The 25,926-nt window shown below is 40.4% G+C and overlaps 1 protein-coding gene across 3 annotated transcripts; it reads right to left on the bottom strand.

Moving 5' to 3' along the window:
- Positions 1–296: 296 nt before the first annotated feature.
- Positions 297–24,960, bottom strand: LOC144724162 (phosphatidylinositol 3,4,5-trisphosphate 3-phosphatase TPTE2-like). 3 transcript variants are annotated; one of them, XM_078603086.1, is made up of 20 exons: positions 24,818–24,960; positions 23,905–24,097; positions 23,020–23,086; positions 20,401–20,493; positions 18,957–19,016; positions 17,544–17,699; positions 16,230–16,346; positions 15,889–15,988; positions 14,660–14,723; positions 14,420–14,484; positions 13,934–13,994; positions 13,731–13,812; positions 13,516–13,604; positions 13,001–13,062; positions 12,201–12,281; positions 11,531–11,636; positions 3,733–3,830; positions 2,567–2,662; positions 1,407–1,477; positions 297–757 (listed from the first exon to the last, which is right to left on the bottom strand). In XM_078603086.1, the coding sequence occupies exons 3-20, from the start codon at positions 23,073–23,075 to the stop codon at positions 652–654; spliced, it is 1,563 nt and encodes a 520-aa protein (XP_078459212.1). In that variant the 5' UTR covers positions 23,076–23,086; positions 23,905–24,097; positions 24,818–24,960; the 3' UTR covers positions 297–651. The 3 variants fall into 3 exon arrangements, with proteins under 3 accessions (XP_078459212.1, XP_078459211.1, XP_078459210.1); XM_078603085.1 differs by lacking the exon at positions 23,905–24,097 and having other exon boundaries at positions 23,020–23,141; positions 24,818–24,924; XM_078603084.1 differs by lacking the exon at positions 24,818–24,960 and having other exon boundaries at positions 23,020–23,141; positions 23,905–24,024.
- Between the last annotated feature and the right edge of the window lie 966 nt (positions 24,961–25,926).

The raw sequence follows: 25,926 nt of genomic DNA, 5'->3' as shown, positions 1-25,926 counted from the left end.
TCAACTCGCCGTGCTACGTCTCCTCGTCGTTGGTCGTCACGTCGGTCATCAGTTGTCACGTCAATCTTCGGTCGTTATGTTCGGCATCGTGGGTCAGGCAGACGTTCCTGACCTGACCCAGTTATGTAGTTACCCTGTAAGGGTCCAGTTAACAGTTGAGTGTTAACCTGTTGAGGGTCTAACGACGTGTACGTTTAGGAAGTTAACCTGTTGGGGTTGTTAATAAACGTTGTGCCTCCAAACTCTAGTGTGTGCCTCCGTGGAAGCACTACATATATATTAATCTACAGTATGTGTGTCTATTCAAAATTTTTATTACTTTTTAATCCGATTGTAATTTTAACATTTTTTATGATTTTATATATTTTACTATTTTGTGAGATTCATTATGTATTGTAAATAGTCATCATGGCTGTTTCAATTTAAACACTGATATTTAAGGATGTAATACATGCATTCTGGTAATATATTATATATGTATGCCATTGTATCAATCATCATTAGCCATGACATATTTTGTACAGCCCTTTGTCAATCTGCCATAACAAATGTGAAGTATGGTCAAACAAACATTATGCTAAATAAGAAGTATTTCTTCACCCAGCATGTACATTATATCAGGATTCTGGCGAAACCTCAATTAGAACCTCATCAATTGTTATCAGTAAAGAAAACTTCAACAGCAAAGTCATCCTTGAAGATTGTCCACGTTTTCTTCTTGTGTGGATTGTCCAACTCATCCCTGCCGAGGTAGAGCCTGGAACGAGACATGGGTGATCCATTGCACACCTCTGCGTGCGCTGTCAAAACACCTACAGAGCAAGTCACAGCAGATGCTTTACCACCAGCACGTTTTCTGTCAAACCCGTTAAGAAGGCTAAGGCCACACTCACGTCGAACATCAGAACTGACAAGAAATAACACATTTCCACTATTTTATAATCTCCGCCATTCAGTGCAGCACACCATTTCATAAATAATGACATAATTGTTATGTTAAAGACATTAAACATACATTTAATAAGCTATAATAGTCTACAAAAACAGCTATTCAGTCATAGTGTGTAAAACGTGTTAATAAGACACTAGAATAATACAATTATTGTGCGGAATATGTGCTTATTTCTAAGCCCCATCTTTATTACACAACCGAATATGGGTACTTTTAAGTGTGACTCAATCAACAATAACCTAAGGGCTATGAATTCATGGGTAAGTGCTCATATTTTGATCTCATAATTTTACTACCATCTATAGTGCGGTCTTATTGAATGCTCTATGGTGCCAGAAATGTTACATTTAATTTAATGTGCTTTAATTTCAATCATCTTTTGCAAAATGCTTATCTAATTATATTGCATATCTGAACAGAAAATATTGGTGACTGGTATATGTTGGACTCTTACTTGTTGTTTTCAATGAAGGATGTGTTGAACCAAAAGTAGAAAGCACAGTTGTCATAGCCCTTCGGAATACCCTGTAGCAAATGGGCTCAGTTAAAACAGCTACACTTCATAATAGGGAACTTGTATTTTTTATGATAGTGACAATGGGATTGTGAACCTTACCCAGAGATTTACTCAAATAAGATGTTGAATTTCACGTCAGTGAAAACTTGCAAGATGACAAGTTCCTAAGACATTTCATAAGTGATTTGTATAAATTCGAATTAAAACATCTCCACAGAAAAAAATCTACATGACAGTATTTTGGCATCCTAAATACAGTAGTTTTTAATTAAATAAAATTCATTATAATAAAATGTTGTCCGTAGTAAAAACGGCCACCTGAATTCAATTATTGGCGACAAGTAATATCTGAACTTGTCCTAGGCCCCTATTCACCATCCTGCACTTGCCAGCATGATGAAGTATGTCTGATATGGCAGGAGCAAGCCTTTATCCAGCAGTGGTTTAACAAAAAGATGTACATTATCTTTCATGTTCATCATAAAAACCTTTACTTTTTTATAGAAAATGTAATTATAAAATCTAATCGCAGTTCTATAAGTTGAGTATGACAGTCAATAAACAACAGAGTTCACATTGCAATGTTGCAATTATTCAAACATTATTGTGCCCCTTACCTACAAAGTGCTGTGAAAACCAGAATCAGAAGGATGAAGTCCAGACTATGTTTAAACGATTAATGATGCCTCCCTTGTTGAAACCGTGTGTATGTGCTCGTAAAATGTAATCCAGAGTGACACTCTTTTCACTGCAAATTAAGGAATATAGGAGGAAGATTTGGGCATTGTGCTTGCAATCGCATTAATCACACAACCTTCACCTGAGTGAAATACACTTGATGACATTTATTCGCAGGAGAGCCACCAAAGTGATATTCTCACATTAAGCAAGGGACATTGTGGCTCATTGAGCTGGCACACATTAATCAGTGCTTGTAAATGGAAAGACTGTGCACTTGTGTATGATGATCTTCTGCCCAGTACAAGATGATGGGCTGAGATTTGTTTTGAACCCGATGAACCTTAAATGTGGAGTATGGTTCTAATGGGCTGGCTCAGCAGGACATGCTTTATGGGGCGTGGTAACCGGGCACTTACAGCGTTGGACTGGAAGCGAACTTTGACGTCTCCTGAGACCGGCGGACACGACAGGAGGCCAATAAGCACGCTGTTCTCCTCGGCATCGTGCAGGACCTGACCCGCACAGTGTCACGCACACGGCTGCTTAATGCTAGCCCATTCCGATGACGTACGTGTACGTCATCGGAACGTACATCTATGTCATCAGTTTTTTACTGTTTCGTTCCGATGACGTAAGAATACATCATCAAAACGAAACCGGAAGAAAAACTTAAATAAAATAACTTATATCGGTAGAAAGGCTACCCCAAGGCCATGCAGGAGGGCATGTGGCACAGTTTGGTGCCAACTATCATAAAAAGCGGTCGTGTCGCTACAGAGCCTGTGGCGAGGACAATGTCTATAAAAACACCAGCGCTACGCCTCTCTAAATAAAATTAATGCTGAGCCGCTTGCGCGTTCCGAGATGCAGAAGTTAACGGGACCCACCCTGCAACTTGCAGATGTCTCAGAACGGGAAAGGGTTAAGCACAACGTATGCACGTAACCACAATAGTGGAAGCAGTGTCAACATCAGAAACCATTTAACACACATCAATAGAGTGAACTTAATTAGCGGTACGTGGGACTAGCAATATGCAACAGTTGGCCAGTAGCAATGCCAGCAGAACAAAGATCTGTACTGAGATATTTCTGAATCACAAATGAACCTCAGGCCCTAAACACTACGCACTTGCCTGAACATTTTAATTGTATGGTAAAGTAAATTGCTGTATTATTCAACAATTGTAAGAATTATCATGAAAGTTTACAAGACTCAAGTTACAAGTCATAAAGGTGGCATTGTCAGTGAACAAGCCAAATTCATTCTAATGAAATAAAATTGTAATGGCCGAGGGTCGAGAATAATGAAGTGGCAGCCAAGGAATGGAACACATTCAAAATGACGTCCACCAAGGAGGAGTGAAGAAATCAGTTCATGTACAGGTGCTAGGTGGATCGTTACATCTTAAGATTTATCATGAACGATTCTAATGATGATTACCCAAAGCATTGCAAGCACACCTGGTAAACAATTGCTAATTCTCATGCCAATGGCAGCATTGATAAAGTAATACTTAAATAGAAAAAACGACCGGTGTATCCAAAGTTGAACAAAGATACGTTTGGAGAAGCTAACTTACCCTGCACTCCCTGTGTGTGGCACATGTGGCCTGACACACAACCGTACCTCGTGCAACCACCTGCACAGTCAGGTCACTGCCGTTGCTCTTCCCCACTCCTGTTAGGGTCCAACACAACATCGAAGATAAGAATGAACAAGATCACCTTGCTCATCTACATTCCCACCCACACCTATGGTCATGAGCTTTGGATCATGATCGAAAGGATGAGATCGCGAGTACAAAGGGCCAAAATGAGGTTTCTTCGCAGGGTTGCTGGGCTCACTCTCCGCGATCGAGTGAGGAGCTCGGCAATCCAGGAGAGCCTCAGAGTCGAGTCACTGCTCCTCTGGATCAAGAGGGGCCATTTGAGGTGGTTCAGGCACCTGGTGAGGATGCCCCCCGATTGACTCCCCACGGAACTCTACCGGGCAGCAGCAGCAACGTCCCACTGTGCGGAGACCCCGGAGCCGGCCCATGACCATGCTGGCCAGACGATGTCGCTTGGCGGGCCTGGGAACGCCTGGGAATTCAACCAGGAGGAGCTAGAGTCCGTCGCCACTACTGTATAGTAGTATATAGTGTAGTATATAGTGTAATGTATAGTGTATTAGTGTATAGTAGTATATAGTGTAGTGTATAGTGTAGTGTATAGTGTATTAGTGTAGAGTAGTATATAGTGTAGTGTATAGTGTAGTGTACAATGTATAGTAGTGTATAGTGTAGTGTATAGTGTCGTGTATAGTGTAGTGTATAGTGTAGTGTATAGTGTCGTGTATAGTGTAGTAAATAGTGTAGTGTATAGTGTAGTGTATAGTAGTATATAGTGTAGTGTATAGTGTAGTATATAGTGTAGTGTATAGTGTAGTGTATAGTGCAGTGTATAGTGTAGTGTAATGGCCTTATTTTGGTGATTTTCGAAAAGTTTTTTGGTTTGGCCATGTTTGTTTGTTGTAGTACAGAGTTAGACTGATGGCCTTAATCTAAGTTGTCTTGTGGTTGTTGTTGTTTCACTTGCATCCCACTGGGATATTTGCACAGGGTTGGTGTACTGTGATTTTTTCTGCAATATTTTGCTGTCTTTTCTTGGATTTTCTGTTTGCACATAGTCACTTTAAGATGTTTTCTTGTTCATGTTTTTGTTTTTTGTTTGTTGCGGTTGCACCCGATTCAAGAGCCGAATGGCTCACAGGGCTATACCTAATAAATGAACTTTGAACTTTGTGTATAGTGTAGTGTATAGTGTAGTGTATAGTGTAGCGTATAGTAGTATATAGTGTAGTGTATAGTGTAGTGTATAGTAGTATATAGTGTAGTGTATAGTGTAGTGTACAGTGTAGTGTATAGTGTAGTGTATAGTGTAGTGTATAGTAGTATATAATGTAGTGTATAGTAGTGTAGTGTATAGTGTAGTGTGTAGTGTATAGTGTAGTGTATAGTAGTGTATAGTGTAGTGTATAGTGTAGTCTATAGTGTAGTGTATAGTGTAGTAGTGCCGGAGTCTGTCGCCAGGGAGAGGGAGGTGGGGACCGCCACTACTCGATATGCTGCCGCCGCGACCCTCACCCGGACAAGCGGACTGAGAAACGAAGGAACAAACAAACGAGCCTTGCTCGCCAAAACAAAATTTTAGAAATAAAAGCCGGTTTCCTGAATACACAATAATGTCATCAAAGAGTTAACTACTCTGGCATGTTACCAAACATATTATTACTGTAACTGTTTACCAAGGAAATTTCCATTAAGTGTTCCTACTCCTTCGTAAATGCGCTTCATTGGAATGTTTCACTGATTCATTAATACTTGGAACGTAGAAGGAATACTCCTCAAAAATCCATAGGTATGTTATCAATGTATTTGGCAGTTATGGTGATCTCTGCATGAGCTACCAACCCCACCTCGAAAGCACTGGGTTAGCCATGTGCTGGGGTCAGCAAACAATAACAATAAGAGCCATTTGATTCGAATTCGGTAAAAAAAAAACTCAATATTTCAAGAGCCCCGATGCATGTGAATACGAGACGATGGTTCTTAATAAATGACGTCATGACGCAGTCCTTAAAGAGCCACATGCGGCTCTGGAGCCGCAGGTTGCCGACCCCTGGCCAGGTGCCACCACCACGGCCATATGAATTTGGGGGCTATAGGGGCTGCAGCCAGGGGCGCTTCGGATTTTGAAGACCCCCTCAAAGTTGTAGACTGCTTTATAATAAAAATAAAACATAAAAAACGACGTTTCGATTGCAACACAAGCAACCGTCATCAGGTATGAATGAATGCAAGCTCGGATAGAGACACACATACAGAGAGAGAGACAAACACAGACACGGGGAGAGACACATACACAGAGAGAGAGACACAGAGAGAGAGAGAGACACACACATGGAGGAGATACACATAGACACATACACAGAGAGAGACACTCTCAAATTGGTTTTCTGTATCGACACAAGCACTGCTTCCCCCCTATGTTCTGTTGGGAATTGATAAAAGCTACCATACTGCCTCTACTTGATTACTGTGACATCGTATATAAATCAGCCCCCAGTACTGTACTGAAGAACCTTGACTCAATTTATCACTCGGCCTTAAGATTTGCATTGAACTGCCCATATAGGACTCACCACTGTGATCTTTACATTGGGTCATCTTAACATCTCTTAATGTTCGACAGCTTGTGCACCAGATCTTATTTATTCACGATGTAATTTATTATTTTATCTTTAGACGTGACTTAACCGAAAGAAACAAATAATAATTCCTGCAGTCACGAAAGTTCTAAAATTAAGATTGAACCACTTCTACGGGGAAGTTTTAAGCTTATCTTTTTTCTCTCTCTCTGGCGACTTGTTTTCTCTGCCTGTGTCCTCTCTTTAGATTGTTCACACTTAAATTCTAACTTAGCAATCTTTGAAATACGTAATCAACCAGGCTATGCGTTAATTGTGTGTTGACCGACCCTCTGTGTTGTATTACATTACATTTCGATATTTTACTAGGTTATTTAATTTTAGTGTGTCCTTCTCCTGATTTTCAGGCTTGCTTGCCGTTCCATCGCATTCGCAGCACCACGTCTGTTGACCACTCATTGATATGCTAATTTTTTCTCTAACCCTCCTCCCTCTCTCTGCCTTCGCCCCCCCTCTGTCTATTTAAGGCCACCACACAGAGACGATCACCCCTCTCTGTTACCTGTGTTGCTCTCGCTATGTATCTTGGTGATATCTGTCTGCTAATATGTCTGTCTATAGTTTTCGGGTTAGATTTTATGTCGCTATCTCATTATACCTGATGATGATTGCTTGTGTTGCAATCGAAACGTCGTATTCTATTATTTAATTTAATCTTAATTTGGAGCTTTCTTTTTATTTAATTTAATTTATTATTTTATCTTTAGACGTGACTTAACCGAAAGAAACAAATAATACTTCCAAAAAAATCCGCACACTACCTGCTGGATCTCCTCTCTGTTTCGAAGAACAAATTTGACCTAAGGTCTTCGCTCATTCACCAGCTTCACATTCCTTATTGCCGTACAAATACTGGAGGAAGGGCCTTTGCTATTGATGCCCCCAGGATCTGGAATGCTATTGACAATAAACTGCAACTTGAATCACTACCTATGAGATTTTCACTCAAAACTGCTCTAGAGGATTTGTATACCCCTAGCTGCCACTAAAATCAAATGTTTCGCTCCAGCTACAGGGTTTGGTGGTCCATGTTGTTTATGTCGTTTATTGTGAAATTTTGATCACAGTTCCTATGATCACTGTTATATTGCTTTTATGGCTTTAATTTGGTGATTTCTAAAATATGTTTTGTTTGGCCATGTTTGTTTGTTGTAGTACGGAGTTAGACTGATGGCTTTAATCTAAGTTGTCTTGTGGTTGTTGATGTTTGACTTGCATCCCACTGGGATTTTTGCAAACAGCGTTGGTGTACGGTGCTTTTTCTGGAAGATTTTTTCAGTTTTTTCCTGGATTTTTCTGTTCGCGCATAGTCACTTTAAGATGTTTTCTTGTTCATGTTTTTGTTTGTTGCGGTTGCACCCGATTCAAGAGCCGAATGGCTCACAGGGCTATACCAAATAAATGAAACTGAAAAAACTGAAACTTTCCCGAAAGACCCAAAAATATGAATTCCTGCAGTCACGAAAGCTTCAAGTCAACATCTACCTACGTGACTATTCTTTATTTTATTTTTCTACCCACGTGACTTTACCGAAAGAACCAAAGAGTATGGATTCCTGCAGTCACGAAAACTTCAAATCAAGATTTTTACCGAAAGACCCAAGAATACAGACGTTGGCTGTCGTCCAATCGCATCGAATTGTCGGTTAATATGAAAACCGATTCGCGAATCGATCCAGTTTCGTGACGTTTGCTGTTTTTTCCTGGATTTTTCTGTTTGCGCATAATCACTTTAAGATGTTTTATTGTTCATGGTTTTGTTTTTTGTTTGTTGCGGTTCCACACGATTCAAGAGCCGAATAGCTCACAGGGCTATACCAAATAAATGAAACTGAAACTCTAAATTTGATTTGATTTGTCATCTTCCAATTTCTCTCCCCCTACCGCTCTCATTGACATGCGAACTTCTCTGCCCCCCCTCTCTAAATATAAAATGCCTCGTCACAGAGGCGTTCTCTGTGAATCTCTCTGTATGTCTCTCTGCGTGTGTGTCTCTCTATGTGTCTCTCCCCCATGTGTGTGTCTCTCTCTCTGTGTCTCTCTTTGTATATGTGTCTCTCTCCGTGTCTGTGTTTGTTTCTCTCTCTGTATATGTGTCTCTCTCCGAGCTTGCATTCATTTATACTTGATGACGGTTGCTTGTGTTGCAATCGAAACGTCGTATTCTATATTTTATTTTCTTTCTAAGTGACTTTACCGAAAGAACCAAAGAGTAATTCCTGCAGTCATGAAAGCTTCAAATTAAGTTTGCTTTATAATGGTTGAAACACAATACTATCGGGAAAAAATAATATCGAGTAATTTGGCGCAGCCATACCATCTCGATGTATATTACTACCAGTTATGTACATAAACCATCATGTTCGATTTTACTTTGATTTAGCTTTACAATTTATACATCACCTTTCTAAACTTGAATTGAAATAATCAAGGTGAATAACAATAATTTACACTTAGAAAGTGCGTTTCACCAAGAGGTCGCAAGGCGCTGCACAGAGATAAAATCAAGTAAATAATTCGCGCAATTCTAAAACCTAATATAAGTACGCAAGATCATGATTTAACCATAGATGCAAATACCCCCCCACCCCACACTCCCAAAACACATAACCAAATGAATCAGGAGAAAAGGCCTTTACGAAAAAAAATTCTTCAGGCAGGATTTCAATAAACCGAGGGACTCAGCAGATCGAATATTTGATGGAAGTGAATTCCACAACTTGGGGGCAACATGGGAAAAGGCCCCCGGGTCACCCATTGAACGGAGGTTCGACCTCGACACACATAATAGCCCACACTCAGATGACCGAAGAACTCGCGTTGGGACGTATGGGTGGAGGTCACGGATGTCAGAGGGGGAGGCATTGTTGAGGGCCTTGTAAGTGAGAAATAGGATTCTAGATTTGAAGCTTTCGTGACTGCAAGGATTCATATTATTTTATTTTTATTTTACTTTTATTAATTTTATTTTTTATTTTTTACCTACGTGACTTTACCGAAAAAACCCAAGAATGAGAAGTAGGATCTTGAACCCCACTCCGAACCTGACCGGTAACCAATGGAGAGACTCAAGCACAGGGGTAACATACTCAGCAACTGGTGTTCAAGTAAGAACTCTGGCAACTGCATTGTGCACGTGCTGGAGGCGGTTTAATAGCTTGAGAGAGATTCCAGATAATAATGCATTGCGAAATTGATGTGTAAAAGACAAATGCATGAACCAGCTTTTTAAGGTCCCGTAACGGGAGAATGGGACGAAATCTGGCTATATTTTTTAGGTGAAAGAAGGCAGCCTTTATGATCTTGTTAATGTGTGCTTCGAAGGTTAGTGAAGGATCAAGGATAACACTAAGGTTGCAAACTCTCTGAACAGCACCAAGATTGTGGCCATCAATTAATACACTGAACCAAGCCAGCCTTAAGTCAATTGATGACGGGACCCAATAAGCAGCACCTCTGTCTTGTCAGCTTTTAACTGAAGAAAGTTAGACTGCATCCATGCCTTAATTGTCACAAGAGAAGATGACACGCAAGATGCTCCTGCATTGAGGGAGGATTCAACATTAATGTAAATTTGAGTGTCATCAGCATAACAATGAAAACAAAGGCCAAGTTGGCGTATGATATGGTCAAGTGGGGCCAAATATATGCACGATAAAAGTGGGCCAAGCACTCAAACAGAACATGTGTTTGAATGTATCCCTCCCAGGGTGACAAACTGTTTACGCGCAGATAGGTATGAAGTAAAACAGTGTCGGAAACCCCCATATAGCCTTCCAAACACTCAAGCAAAATGGAATGATCCATGGTGTCAAAGGCAGCACTCAGGTCCAAAAGATCAAGAATGCTAGACTGGCCTGCATCAGCAGCAACCGGCAAGTCACTAGCTACCCTAACCAGAGCTGTTTCCGTGCTGTGGCCAGACCTAAAACCGGACTGAAAAGGGTCAAAAAGACAATTTATAAGCAGATGATGTTTAAGAGTTCTGAATCGAGGCCAACCTTCTTGAGTATGATGGCACATTTAAAAGTAAAAGGGTCATTATCAGATTTGAGTGAGTTGTTACGAAGATTGATAGTAAAGACTGCAAGAGATAGAAAATTACCATGAATACATTTATAATCGGATCAAGAGAACAATAGGTTGGTTTTGAACTATCAATCAATGAAGCAACATCTGATTGTGAGAGCTTGGAAAATACAGATAAATCAGATAGCAGTAGTGCCGGAACAGTGGGCAGAATGGTAGGGAAAGGGATAGAGTATATGGAAAGGCAAAATGTGTTGATTTTGTAAAGAAAAATAATTAAGGAACTAGTCAGCATTAGCCTTTGTACTCAATAAATTAGAAGCATGGGGTGAATGAAGGGGCCTATGAACGGTAGACAAAATAATCCTAGGGTTATTCCAGGCATTGGCTAGAGTAGCAGCAAGATAGCTGGTGTGAGCATCGTTGAGTTGATGATTTGCGAGTAGATGTCAAGGCCATATTTCCTCCAAGATCGCTCTGCCTTACAGACAGTTTCCTGCAGTGCATAAAGCTCGTTGTTATACCAGGGTGAAAACTTCACCACTGAGATCCAGCGTGATTTCAGGGGGGCCAAACTATCCAATATACTGTTTAATGTAGTATTGTAAACTTGCATCATGGCATCCACAGTAGATGGGTATACTTCAGAGTGGTGAGCTCAGAATTGCCAAGGAAAACATGTCCGGAGGAATTGATTTTAGATTCCGAAATCTGATCTGCTGCTTTACGATAGGATTAGGTGGAGGAATCAGAAGATCGAACAGCACCGCGCAATGATTGGATATTCCAGGATCAATAATTGATAAGTTGGTGACAGACAATCTCCTTGAACAAGCTAGGCCAAGCACGTGACCACGAATATGGGTGGGGGAGTTAACATTATGAGTGTTTGGCATCGGGCATGGGCGGTGGTAAAATATTCATGGGCAGGAGTTGAATATACAAAGAGGGGCGGGCCCAACACAATAACATCACCGAGCCCCCCTCAACTTAACCTGGCCGTGGTCACCATACCCATTGTTAAACACATCTTCGTACACACTTTGTACGTGAAGAATGTGTTTTTGTCATACGTGAACATTTTAATTCAAGGCACAAACCTTGGATGGAATGGATTTTAAAGGACTTGATAATCAGTGACTTTTCTGCAGGCAGGAGTCTGTTGCATTTGTGCTTGATTGTCTCAAAATAGCCAACGTACCGACTCTGCAATGAGAACAGGTGATTGATGAAGACTCGTGTCACTTTGTAGACATGTTACAATTTTAATAGCTTCACTGAAATATTAAATCTTGACTTAAAGCTTTCGTGACTGCAGGAATTCATATTCTTTTGGTATTCCGGTAAAGTCACGTAGAAAAGTTCAAAGAAAATAACAAAAAACCACGACATTTCGATCGTAACACAAGCGGTTGTCATCAGGAAAAGGGGGTTGACTTTTCAAGGCAAACTGTTGAAAAGGTTTAAAAATGGGCATATCCCAAGTGTCAGCCCATGCTGCTACGTGACTTTACCGAAAGACCCAAAGAACACTGAAATGTTTTTTCACCAGAGGTTAAACAACGTCTGCTTTTTCATGAAAAAGACATTTTGTTGCACTGAGAAAACCCACACGTTGAAGCATATTGATGTGTGCTGATTGTTCATGTTTTTCCATAAATGCCTCATAATTATATATCGGGTGGAACAGACTACAGTAAAATAACTTTTCAATCAATCCACTCATCACCATGTGCACACGCCTTATATTGTTAAGAATGATAGTCCTACCTGGGATGGCGTTTCCACACCCTGAAATTTCAAACTGACGCTTTTGTCAGTTCTCCTTTCTCCAAAGAAGTTCAGGCTTTCCTGAAGAGAAGATCAACGTGCCCATTAATAGTCATATTCACAAGCTAGCGTCTGTGCCATATAACGAAATATAACATTCCCGCACCTCCGATTAGCACGGTTGACTACTTATAGTGCGAAAGAAGTTAAAAATACATACAACATATATGACATTTGCCTTTTATATTTGTCACGATGCCCCAATGGATGGTATAAGGTTCCTAAAGTGCATTCAAAGTGCATCCAATCAGCACAAACAAACGCCTGATAAAGTCTTGTCTTAACAATAGCAGATTGTAATTCACCATGAAGTGTATAGCTTTTGATTTCCATGTTTACCAAATTATATTCGAAATATGACATTGCCAGTGTGGATGCTACTTGGTATCAACTACCTTTGGACATACATTTTAAGCACAAAAAGGTATATACTTTTTATTTCAATACCTTTATGGAATTTCACCTCAAGTTGAAAATATACAGTTTATACAGCTTTAAATACGAATCACCAAACTCACCAATTAATGCTTGAATAATAATGGCCAGACAAAAAAAATTCCTTTGAAGATTGGTACTGCTCATTCCAGACATTAGTCATTAAATTGCAGCCAATGAATTAAATTCCCATAGACCACTTCACAGTTAATTGTGTAACCAGCAGGGTTTATCCCATGAGTAGGGGCAGAGTAAACGCACCTTCTAGAGACATTGAGCAGAAATCCGTGCTCATGCATTCTCACCTCTGCTGTTTTAAATTGTCCACTGTCAACAAGCCATGTGCAGACCATTGTCCCAGTTCGGCCTGAAATATATCAAATACAGCCACTCGGCACAGTCGCTCACGCACCACAACTACTCAGGGAGTAACTTGGAGAAACATAAAATGAGCCATCTATTAACAAGATCCGCGTTTCTACGGCATGGTTTGGAAATCTTCGTCTTCTCTCACTTGTATAATTTGAAGTGGGTTTTATGTTTGTATTGAATAAGTGGCTGAATATGTTTAGTTCCAAGCCAGACTATTTTTTTTTATTATTCCTTCCAGGAAAGACATTCTAGGCCAGTGCTCCGTTGTTCAGCCTCACCAATTGATACTCTATTGGATATTTGGGAAACTACTGAACACCTGTGAAACAACTGGACAACTGTGAAAAGGAGCTTTATAGTTCATCGGATTCGCCCAGCATAAATACATATCCTAATTCTGATTAACAAACGACTGCTCCAAGTTTCCCTGTTGCCCCAGTTAAAGTACCTTTGCCACCTTTGCAATGGATGGCAATGACGTTTGCATCATCCGAGTCCATCCACTGGTGCACACTGTCTGCAAACCTGAGCAACTCTCTGAGACACACACAGGCGAAGTGGTTTTCAATCAAAGCTACAATGTCGTGGCCAACATTTTAACTAGGCATGGGGCATTTATTGAAACACTTTCGTTGTGACATTTGGAATGGAGGCAGTACTTACGGCAAAGATGGAACATTATGGTCGTCCACACAAACCCTTTCGACTCGGTTGTGGAAATATTTAGATTCATAGCCATTTTCACCTGTACAAGGAAAGAGACTTAACAAAGTTGCTAGGTTCACAAAATACTCGTTATTGAATACAAATAATTCATGTTAAAGCATTTATAATAATCTATTGGATGTGAATTTTAACTAACGTACTGCATAAGTTGTACACTTTATAATGATTCCCGTGCTTCATATCGAGAAATCTTGCAACTTCCTGAAGAAGAAAATGGCATGATTTGGTGTACACACATTACATTACATATTGCAAACAAAACATCACAAAATATCCGTGACAAGATTTGTCCATGTGTAAGCTTCACTATTTACGTCGGTGCTGTCTGTTCTCCAAAAAACACGATTGTTTTCACCAAAACCTAATCCTCCATAGGTAACAACACATGTAGCAGACATCATTGTCGCGTTATAGAAGTATGCAGATAACAACTGATAGGATCTGATGGGCGCGTTGGGATCTACGGATAAAATGCGCCTTGCAAATGAAAATTATTATCACAGCCAAAAGCTACCGTGTCTCAACATGAATTTCTGCCATTACCAAAAGCTGGCTGTTTGTGGAAGGTAGGAATAGATGGCCTTTGCCATTTTCCTGTTATGAGACACAAGTCCAACGAGCTGTACCTGGATGGGATTGCGGTACACAGCTTGCTTCCCGGATGAAGGGAAAGACATCGCGATGATGCGGTCTGAAAAGGTTAAAACTGTTAAGCGCGGACAGTTGAAAATAAAAACATAAAGCAAATAAGTTTGATAATTAAAGATATTATCGCCATGAGTATATATGTGCATGATGTATCACGGGTGTGGAATAAGATAAATGTGATAAAACGCACAGACAAAATCAATAACGTTCCAACTTGCCAGTCACGTAGGTGAGGTCCAAATCAAAGCCTTCTTTCTGGTATCGCCGTTTATTCTCTGACACCTGCAGGACACCCTGGTCACTCTCATTGCATCACAAAATCTTTTCTATTTTCTAAGATGTTAGGCTCAGGTTGAGGTTACTGGTCGAGACATGTTAAGGTTACTGTTGAGAGTAAGATTGACATCTTATCCTATTTATTATCCGCGGATGTATTATTCTTCCAAGGATAACCGTGGTCACGCTAAAGTGATGGTATATTCATCGTAATACTCATGGAAGTGCTCACCCTATTCCAGTATCTGTGTTCTTCTGGTGAAGAGGTGTTACAGGGAAATGGCAATAAATTCATGTTATTGGCCATGGACCATAAAATAAGTCATCTGGAGGCGTCGCGGGTAATAAAGAGTCGTGCAAAAAATGCATCCAATTACACCCAGTATTTATTGCGGTTAAGATGAGTCATGTGACAAAATTATCCTATTATCTACGGGAGACTAAAATGTCGTGGGATGAGAATAAAGTGAGATGAAAGCGGAGTGAACGAGACAAAGAAGAAGAGAGCACGTTACAGGGCTGCATCGCGAGTCAACGAGGAAGCTGCACGCAGCTTGAAAACGTGCGCCACCTCCTAGAAGAGTGCTTGCACTGCAAGCCAGTGGCTCCAGTTGGGCCCGTAGACTGCATTGATGGTACTCTTTGGGTCTTTTGGTAAAGTCACGTAGATAGGTTCAAAGAAAATAACAGCTCTCACCTGAAGACGATTGCTTGTGTTGCAATCGAAACGTCGTGATCTATTATTTTTCTATCTACGTGACTTTACCGAAAGACCCAAAGAGTATGAATTCCCGCAGTCACGAAAGCTTTAAATCAAGATTTGCATTGATTATACTTCTATTATTTATCAGGCATTGGAGCAGATAAATGCGAAATCCGGCTGGATGGGATCCGGCTAGCCAGGGTTTAAGCTTTGTCGGGTGGTGGCGGGTTTTAACGACACATTTATATATTTACGCGATCTAACCCCAAAAACCTCTATTATGGATGTAGTGACAAAGTTATATTTGACAAGCATTAGAATGTTACTTGTAAATGGATATACACGGATGATGCACTGTCACACTAAAATAAAAACCAAGACAATATGGGACACTTATTTAAATCTGTAAATGACAAGAAAGTCCATCAGAATAGAAACAAATAATAAAGACACTGTGAACATGGGTACCATTTTACGGGAAGCCTTCTCAAGTTTCTTCCGCTGAGACAAAATCCGGAAAGCTCGAACCAACATGATGAGTCGCAGGACTCGTAAGATGACCACCAGCCTAAGAATAAAACCACAAACTCACTAATTTCACTTGTTCAGTTTTCAACTGTGTTGCAATCCAATGCTACGTTTTACAGGAAACAATTTGTAAGTGGGCTGCTATGAGCAGTGACACCTTGTTGATGGCCTCTGTGAAGGCCATAAAGGGGCTAGATTTGGAATAAAGCGTTTGGCGTAGCTCAAAGGGTGCCCAGAGAAAGCCGCATGGGAAACGCGGGTGATGTGGCTGATAGAAATACCTGACAATGTCAGTAAAATAAGAAAACACCACCAGGTGCACGATAGCGATGAGCAGAGTGACAAACACGATGACAGCGTCCAGCACATTGAGCCAGTCATGGAAGTATTGGTGGAACCTAACCGGAAAGACAACGTTAAATCATTAATTCATTACAAAGACACATCAATTTTATGTTCAGCAGAATAATGTGCCAATGAAGCTTAACTCTAAACTACTCTTTGGTTCTTTCGGTAAAGTCACGTAGAAAGAAAATAAATTAAATAATAGAATACGACGTTTCGATTGTAACACAAGCAATCGTCATCAGGTAGAACTAAATTTGAGAGAGAAACAAACACAGACACGGAGACACAAAGACAGACACAAGCAGAGAGAGACAACACAGAGACACAGAGAGAGAGACACACAACATAGACGCACACTTTAAATTCTTTCAACATTCCAATACCATTAAACAGAGAAAAATTCTCTTTTGGCTGACAGGTCTTTTTGATTTATTGGTATTTATTACTACTGTGTGGCAATCGATATGAATACTTCACAACACTCTATGTAAGGAATGTTTTCAAATATGTAGATTATCAGAATTGTGATGTTTGTACTTGTTTTTTTAATGAGATAAGTTATCTTCCTGACAGGTTGCTTAAAAGTCTGTGACTATAGTTTGAAGGGTTCGAATGTTTCTGATTCAACAATGAGATACTAAAAACTTTCGTGAATGCAGGAATTCATATTCTTTGGTTCTTTTGGTAAAGTCACGAGAGAGGGGGTAGAGATACCCTCCCTCTCTCGCCCTCTCTCTCCCCTTATTCACTCTCTACCCCCTATCTCTACCCCCTCTCTCTTCTCGGTCGTCTTCTCCTACATTGACATTCGCTGCCCCGCCCATGCTGCTGACACACTTGGACTACGCCCATCTGTAAACCTTTTCAACAGTTTGCCTTTAGAGGCTAACCCCTCCCCCTTTCCTGATGACGACCGCTTGTGTTACGATCGAAACGTCGTGGGTTTTTTTTATTTTCTATCTACGTGACTAGAAAGAACCAAAGAAAATGAGATACTAGTCCACTTATCACTTTATTTTTAAACACACAACCAATTAATTTTATTTGAATGTTATAACTGATAGTTTGACCAAGTTATTATTGTCCAATTCACAACCAAACCAATGTAAATGTGTAATGTAATCTTATATATATGTATGTCATGCCTTAGTCCAAGGAGCTTTAGAATTATAAAAGTGTACATTATATGATAGTGGTTAACATAAAGAGTAGGGCTAATAAAAGTGGTGGTGTAGCTATGCACAGACCCCTCCACAAAGGCATGCAGCCCCACGTCCACTGCAAAGAAGATGGCAATGAAGAGGGACAGATCCTCAAGCATCACGAGGGCATTGGGGAGCATCACGAATATACTCATGATCACCAGTGCCACGTCCACAACGATAAGCACCATGCCCAGGATTCTGCAACACATTAGACATCCTCCAAAGTTGGCACGACACTTATAAGATGACAGCACAACTAGGGTTGCCACCTGTCCTGGCTTTCCCAGGTCCGTCCTCATTTTGAGATAGCTGTCCTTGGAAATTATCTAAGTCTTCCCAGGACATAAAAAGGTGCACAATAATACACCGCTGTTTTTGAGTTGTACGCCTTTTGGCGTCATCTGGTCCAACACCAATGGAGACTAGGCTCTAAGAAAAGCTGTCTCGGGTGTGGACCAATAAACTTCAAGGACAGTGCATATCATCATTATCAGAGTTGTTTCTTTTTATTTGCATTTTGACTGCTTGTGTTGTGGTTATTGCAAACCTGATCCCTTGTATAAAGGTGTCAGTTTTTGTACCAGATGAAAGTGTAAAAACCTATTACAATAATACACCGCTCAAGACAATGCATTTACGTGCAGTTATATTCCACTATTGTAAGATATTATTCTTCGCATTTTATTTTGTGTTTTTTTGTACCGCAGAGATGGCAACCCTAAGCACAACAGAAAACATCTTCAGCAGTGAGTACTATTCCTGTGAGTATATGAAACATCAGACATCCTCAGTAATACATATAATACCACACAGAAGACCCCACATTGGCTGTAAGTAGGATTTGAACCGTGAACCCTTGCAAAGTGAACGAGTGTTCAGCAAACAAGCCGCTAAGCTATGCATCTGTAATAACAGCCATAGAGGGTTCACGTGGGGATTGGCTTGCCGGTCCTGCTCGTAGCCAATAAGGGTTGAGATAGGGACCATTGCCCAGGCGTGATCACGACATGGCATCAGGAGTGATTGGCCTAGCCATTCGGGGCCCCAGCTAATGGGGAGCCGGATGAGGGGCGTGGTCCCGGGATTGACAGGGAACCATCGAGAATGGTCGAAGCTGTCCATGGACGATTGGCTGGGGGGACCACGTGACGAAGGTATTAAGAGAGAGTGAGGGAGAACGATCGAGAACAGACTGGAAACTGACAAGAGCAGGGTCACGCGCGGACGGGGCTCTGGGTGCCACGTGCGCGGTGGGGACTTGGTGCGAAGTCTGTCCTCTCTCCGTTGTCTGCCAGCAACGGAGAGTGAGTGAGCAAAGTGTATTGTGGAGTGGAAATAAAAGGACTGATCCCGAAGCCGTCTCAAGAAAGATTATTACACATCCACGCCAATCAATGCTCGAGTGTAAATGAGGCACACAATTTAACATGCAATTGAGGAATCTCTTTACGTTACCTGAATCCAAATGAAAGCAACACTCTCCCCACTGCATGCTTGCAGCGGCTGTCAGATAACCTAAAGCAAAAAAACCGAGTTCACATAGCCACTGGCATGACATTCGGGATGTAATTAAAAGCAGCAAAAATTACACCACGAGACACTCTCATAACAAGCCACATATTTACATAGCAATGTAACACTTCACCTCCATGGCATTTCAATTAATTTTTTCCTTTTTTGTCTCGTTTGTTCCATCTCATGAGGTAATGTCTGTCACGCATGTTGTATTGTTGATTCTGTATTGTTTATTCTGCAGTAAGCAGTCACTTAGCCAAAATAGAAATGAATATATAATTTACATATATATCATCATGGGACCTCCTTTGCCAGTACCAAAATAATAGGTTTTCCCCTTTTTTCTGGCAACAAAACAGGTGTTAAGATGTTAAAACATCAAACTGAAACCTTTTACAAGGAATCATGTCTGCATTAACCATAATGCTTGCAGTCAGAATGCAAACAAAAAACATACAGACAGCTTTCGTCCTCTGGTCTAAACACCGTTTGAGACGAGGCTCAAAAGAAAGCTGTCTCTAGTGTGGACCAATCAGTTTCAAAGACGATGCATATATTATCAGAGTATGTTTTTTGGTTTGCATTCTGACCACAAGCATTGTGGTTAATGCAGACATGATTCCTTGTTAAAGGTTTCAGTTTGGTGTTCTAACATCTTAACACCTGTTTTGTTGCCAGAAAAAAAGGAGAAAACCCTATTATCTTACATATATATGTTTATGAATAGTAAATATTCGATTCAGTCGTGATTGTATGCAAGTATCATGAGTATAAAACACTACGTTAGTTTATTTACCAGGTAAAGCCCACTGAGCTATGTACTATAGCTCTTTTTCAGAAGCAACCTGGCCACAAACGATAGCTCAACGAAGTAGCTTATAATGTGGAAATTTATAGCAGCCAAATAATAAACATGCATGTTTCTAAAGAATGGATGTAAGAATATTAATCGTTTAATCTTCATGTGCCTAACTAAATGAGCCATTTTCCCAGGCACATGAGGTTCAAGTGTGAATAGCATATAAAGGAAAAAGTGGACATTATCAGGGAGATTTAAGGAACTACCCAATTCTCCCAACTGCCATGCAAGGTGAATGAACCGGCAACTTTTGAATGGAAAATCCAGTGTGTTAACTATTCCACCATGGCAGCATCCCATGGGGTAAAAAAATAATTTCTTTAGAACTGCTTTTTGTGTTTAGTTTATTGTCATTTCTCCCTGCACCTATGATTAGCAATTGTTGCCTACGTGTGGTGCGACAGAAGTTCAACAAACATACATACAATATAAATGATTACATTTGGTTTTTATATGTCACAATGGCCGAATGGATGGCATAACAACATACTCCTAGTGAATGTGTGTGCAACTTCCAATGACTACCTGCTGCCAGTAGACGAAAATCTATTTGCATGCACAGTGTCTTCTAACTGCACACGCAGACCATCTTCGTCGTGCTCCCCAGTTCTCACAGCACTGCACATCACCCACGGATGGCAAATAACACGCACATGTACAAAAAACACCCGGCCTTTGTGAATTATGCAAAAAAAAAACATCAGCAATTCCTGGAGAACTGCATTGTCGCACCTCCTGTTTTAGGTCACCATCAACATATATTTGAGAAAAGGTGGCTGCCTGACAGCAGCGAGAGAGGGATAGACAAATGTGGAGCAGTTCATGTTTATTATATTCCCACAGCAAATAAATACATGGCTTAAAAACCCCACTTTTAATATGTTCCTCTATTGATTATTGCAAATCCAAAGACACTTAATTAAACCGTACTTTATATATAAAAACAATCGTAACATGTGCGTATGCGAATCAGGGTAATTCCAATGAAGAAAACTGTCTATAATACGTATTCTTGCTTCTTTCCCAATGACGTGCATGCTACTATATTGCACATGATATCTAGAGATGTGGTTACATTTAGACACTCATCAACATTTTACTGTAAAACCAGTACATACGAGATACTAAGTTCAAGCCGTGCGTTAATATTCGGAGTGTACAATAATTTTCATGTGCAGCTATTCTAGTAATTTCAGCTTCTTTGCTCAAGATTTAACTATATAAATGAATATATTTGCAAGTGGTCCTTAAGTTGGTGATTGCAGACTTGTAAAAAGTGACCAAACTTATGCAATTCCAAAAGGAGATAACTGACAACTTTATCATTCACTCTTAAATGTTGCTCTTGGATGTCATTAATTATTGTATATCCTAGTTATCATAATCATACTATCAGCCATGCCATGAGTTGAATTCCTGTAGGCAGTTCATCACGGATCAACTAATGGCCACGGATATTGACATCACAGAGCTACGTTTGTGGTTATTGCCGGCCGCTCTCCAGATGAAGTGATTGCTAAGCTCCAGGGTGATTTCAATAAACTACAACATCAGCTAGTTGCTCTTAAACTAGCCCTGAATACCTCCAAAACCAAGGTGCTATGCTTCTCACCAGGACTAAAGCGGGAAGTTATTTTTCCTCATTTACATTCCTTAAATAATTATCAAATAGAATAAGTCAAGATCTATAAGTATCTTGGGGTCATCCTTGATTCAAAACTGCATTTTCAAGATCACATTGATTATATTGGTAAAAAGACAAAATAAAATTTGGTTTCCTGTATCGACACAAGCACTGCTTCCCCCCTATGTTCCGTTTGGAATTGATAAAATCTACCATACTCTCTCTACTTCATTACTGTGGAAGCTTGAGTCAATTTATCACTCGGTCTTAAGATTTGCATTGAACTGCCCATTTCGGACCCACCACTGCAATCTCTAAATTGGGTCAAACTTAACATATCTTAATGATCAACGGCTTGTGCATCAGATCTTATTTATTCACGATGTACTTACAAAAAAATCAGCAGACTACCTGCTGGATCTCCTCACTGTTTCGAAGAACAAATGTGACCTAAGGTCCTCGCTCATTTACCAGCTTTACGTTCCTTATTGCCGTACAAATACTGGAGGAAGGGCCTTTGCTATTGATGCCCCCAGAGTCTGGAATTCTATCGCCAATAAACTGCAACTTGGATCACTACCTGTGAGATCTTCACTCAAAACTGCTCCAGAGGAGTTGTACATCCCTAGCTGCCACTGCTATTCAGTGGCCTGAAATCAAATGTATCGCTCCGGATTACCACTGCAAAGTATGATCTTGAGTTTTGATTATAGTGTGTTGATCTTTAAGGGTGCATTGAAATGTTTTGATACTCCTGCTGATACTTCTGCTGTTATGGATTGACTCATGCTGTCAGCTATGGCTGCAAAGTTTGGTCGTACATGTTATGTATATCGTTTATTGTTAAATTTGAATCACAGTTCCTATGATCACTGTTACATTGTTTTTATAGCTTCATTTTGGTTATTTAAAAAACTTTTGGTTTAGCCATATTTGTTGTTGTAGTACAGAGTTAGACTGATAACTTTAATCTAAATTGTCTTATGGTTATTATTGTTTGACTTGCATCCCACTGGGATTTTTGCACACAGCGTTGATATATGGTGCTTTTTTTGGAAGACTTTGCTGTTTTTTCCTGGATTTTTCTGTTGCGTGTAGTCACTTTAAGATGTTTCTTGTTCATGTTTTTTGTTGCGGTTGCACCCGATTCAAGAGCCGCATGGCTCACAGGGCTATACCTCATAAATGAACTGAACTGAACTTCAATATGCCTCTATTATCCTAAACACTGATCCTTTCTTCTAAATGCTGTAGCACTGTCCCATGTCAATGATTGAATCATTAATGAACGTTAGGAAAGATCAAGTAAGAAACCAAGTCAATATGGTAACATTGTAGGTGTCAACATTGAAACCATAAACTCACCATACAAGGGAATAACAAAATGGTGGCGGACCAGATTTGAACTCTATCTGTTAAAATCCATGAATCATGGAGTCAGCCACCTCGCTTTCCGAAGATGATTCCTCATGAAAGATACTGCATTGGTTATACGGCCGGCTGCTGTGTCCGTGATTCACCTGGCCTCTCTCTCAGCTCCACGGAAGGTAACCGCCACACTGCCCTCTGTGTTCATGGTGTCACCTGCTGCCCAAGGTGCCAGTTTCAGCCGGTGTCAGAACTCGCACTGAAACGAGTCAAGCTGACAAGGACCACAGTTAACAACCACCATCATCATGCCACAGTCTTGAGATTCAACTCTGATAAGGGAAAAACGTGGCTTTATTTCAGATATGAGATGCACATTTTTTATTACAGTATAGGTTGTTTCACACTGGACACCAAGTAAATACATGAAAACTATATTACGTACACTACTGTATATGCGGTTCAATATACAAAACACAAAGTAATGTATCATGTATACACACAAAATACCCTGGTGCGCTCATAATATAAGCGGGACATTCGACTCCCGATTAACCTGGGTAATGGAGGGTGGAGTGGCCAGTTAAAACTGAAATAATGAATAGTAATGATTTGAAGCTTTCGTGACTGCAGGAATCCATACTCTTTGGTTCTTTCGGTAAAGTCACGTGGGTAAAAAATAAAATAAATCACGACGTTTGTCATCAGGTGAGACAGCTTGCTTTCTCACCTGATGACTTATTTTCTTTTATACCTACGTGACTTTACCGCAAGAACCAAAGAGCATAGATAGGGATGAGGAGATAAACGTCAGCACTGTCATTTGAGAACACAAATTACAAGCTTAAACTACCCAGACTGCCACATTTCACCAAACACTCACAAAAACTCTGTTCTTCTTATCCCTACACAATCAATCCACCTTTCTATTACCTATGCACTACATGCTTTACATTATCCATTTCGATGGTAAAGGATAGTATCGGCATAGAATATCCACTGTTAACCTCCCAAAAAGTAGTGCGTGCTTTACCAACCTTGAAGCGATGATGAGCCGAGTCCACCTATAACCAGGATTTAAGATCGTTAGGTGATACCGAATGGATGATTTAGCCGTCACCTTCAGAACTGCAAAGTTTTGTGCAAGTGTTGTCTTTTCTGGAGCCTATTATGGAGACGAATTACCTTGAGGAAATCTTGGGAAGTAAAGCAATGGCAGTAGCACGTTGCCTGCAACCAGAAAAATACCAGTACATGCCAAACATTGTATACTAATGACCTAATCGTTCATCAGTACAACACAGTAAATAATGTTTAACACGTAGGCTTTCGCGACCAATATTATCAATAATAGGTTTTTTTGGGTTAGATTGCGTAAATATAAATGTGTAGTTAAACCTGCCACCACCCGACATAACCAATTAAGAACGAAACAGGAGGATTTCTCCACAAATCTGTCTGTCGCCTGATGCTAGTTGTAATTACTGGCGAAACGTCATACTCGAATTGTAAATGTTGTGGGATTACTCTCCAACACACCGGTTAGTGATGTACGAGTAGCATATTGGCATGTTCTGTTAACGTGACAAACCTTACTAATTGGCTGTGTCGGGTGGTGGCGGGTTCAACGACACATTTATATTTACATGATCGAACCCAAAAAAACGTCTATTACAGTAAATACTGATTGAGTACAATAACGTTCAGAGGGCAGTTCAGCAACATGAATTGTTGCAGTCTACTCCCTCCACCTGAGCCAACAGCGTGAAGTATGCAGGACAAATTACCCATTCTGCAGAACATGGGGAGCCCTCATCCAACAACGGAGTGATAAACGGGCCGTTCGTGTAAATGTACAGTAAAGCAGTAAGCACACAACAACACAGATGGCCATCTTCACACTTCTGTGCAATAGAGTGACCCCATAGCGAGGCGAGTTAAAGGACTTACTTTTGCAGTGAATTGGCCCTTGTTGGCACAAGGCAGCAGCCCCTGTTTTTTCCTCAGTTACCTTTAAAGCAGCGCCCTGCCAGCTTCTAGTTGAGGCACACACGTCAATGCACACATTAAGCACAACTCCCAAGGAACAATATGGCTGGAACAAACCCATCACATGACACATCTGGAATGTCGGAGGGGGTTGTGTATTTCTCAGGATGCGGAGGATTTAAAAAAAAATATATCCTTGGTTCCCTCCCACCCACACCGTCAAGCCACTCAAGCCCTCATCCTGTCTGACTTTCACAGAAAGGCAGCTGTGCCATTGATGCCTTTTTGCTGAGTCTTAGAGGGGTTTTTTGCAGATTCTGTTCTTTTTTTTTAGGCGATCGTCATTTTCTAATTGGTAGTCAAGAAAGAAAGCACTTTGGGTGTCAATCAGGAAAAGTAAAATTTATGGAATGTTTTTTTCTTCTAATTTTACCTATTTTTGTCAAACGCACCGTTCATATATTGTTTACAACCCATATCATGTTCACAACCTATTCTATCCTATTCCAGTTGGATTGGTGTGGTTAAGTGCTTTGGTTACAAATGTCAAACGAATATAAAACGTCCAACCAACATTCCTTCAGTGTCTGGGCCCAGGCCAGACAATGCATTGTATCGGTACCATCTGAGGTGGCATAACTTTAGTGGTTTCAGTATCTTTACATGGCCAATAAGAAAAGTGAATTATGTAACGACTATTTGAACCGAGTGGATTATCAAGAAATTAAATCAATCTGCTGTTACACAGTGAGAAAAAAAACCTAACAGATTCGGAAATAACACTGCTGTCTTTATAGAAACAATATAGTAGGCCACGCTTCGGGTCATTGCCCGAAACGTCGGCCATTATATATTTTCCTGTTGGGGTTTCTGTCATACACATAATTTGTATACAGACCTTAAGAATTGCAATCAGGTGAATCGTTAAAATCGGATGTTCTGATCCACTGGAACGTGCAACCTCCACCTAGATTCACATATCACGTAAGACTCGCTTCACGGAATCGACTTCATAATCAGCATATCTATTTATATTGGAGGAATCGGATGCGCTAGGAAGCTCCGTTCAA

Source organism: Lampetra planeri, chromosome 19 (genome assembly GCF_965212315.1).
Source record: "Lampetra planeri chromosome 19, kcLamPlan1.2.h2, whole genome shotgun sequence".
Classification (NCBI taxonomy): domain Eukaryota; kingdom Metazoa; phylum Chordata; class Hyperoartia; order Petromyzontiformes; family Petromyzontidae; genus Lampetra; species Lampetra planeri.
This window is presented reverse-complemented; position numbering and strand designations above follow the sequence as displayed.

What these genes read in the sequence shown, in the direction of transcription:
- LOC144724162 (XM_078603086.1), bottom strand. Translation starts at nt 23,075, where the DNA reads ATGAACACAGAGGGCAGTGTGGCGGTTACCTTCCGTGGAGCTGAGAGA. An exon ending in TTTTCGTCTACTGGCAGCAG is followed by an intron (nt 19,017 to 20,400) that starts GTAGTCATTGGA and finishes TTTTTGCTTTAG; the next exon opens with GTTATCTGACAGCCGCTGCA. An exon ending in GTGTGGAAACGCCATCCCAG is followed by an intron (nt 11,637 to 12,200) that starts GTAGGACTATCA and finishes TTCTCATTGCAG; the next exon opens with AGTCGGTACGTTGGCTATTT.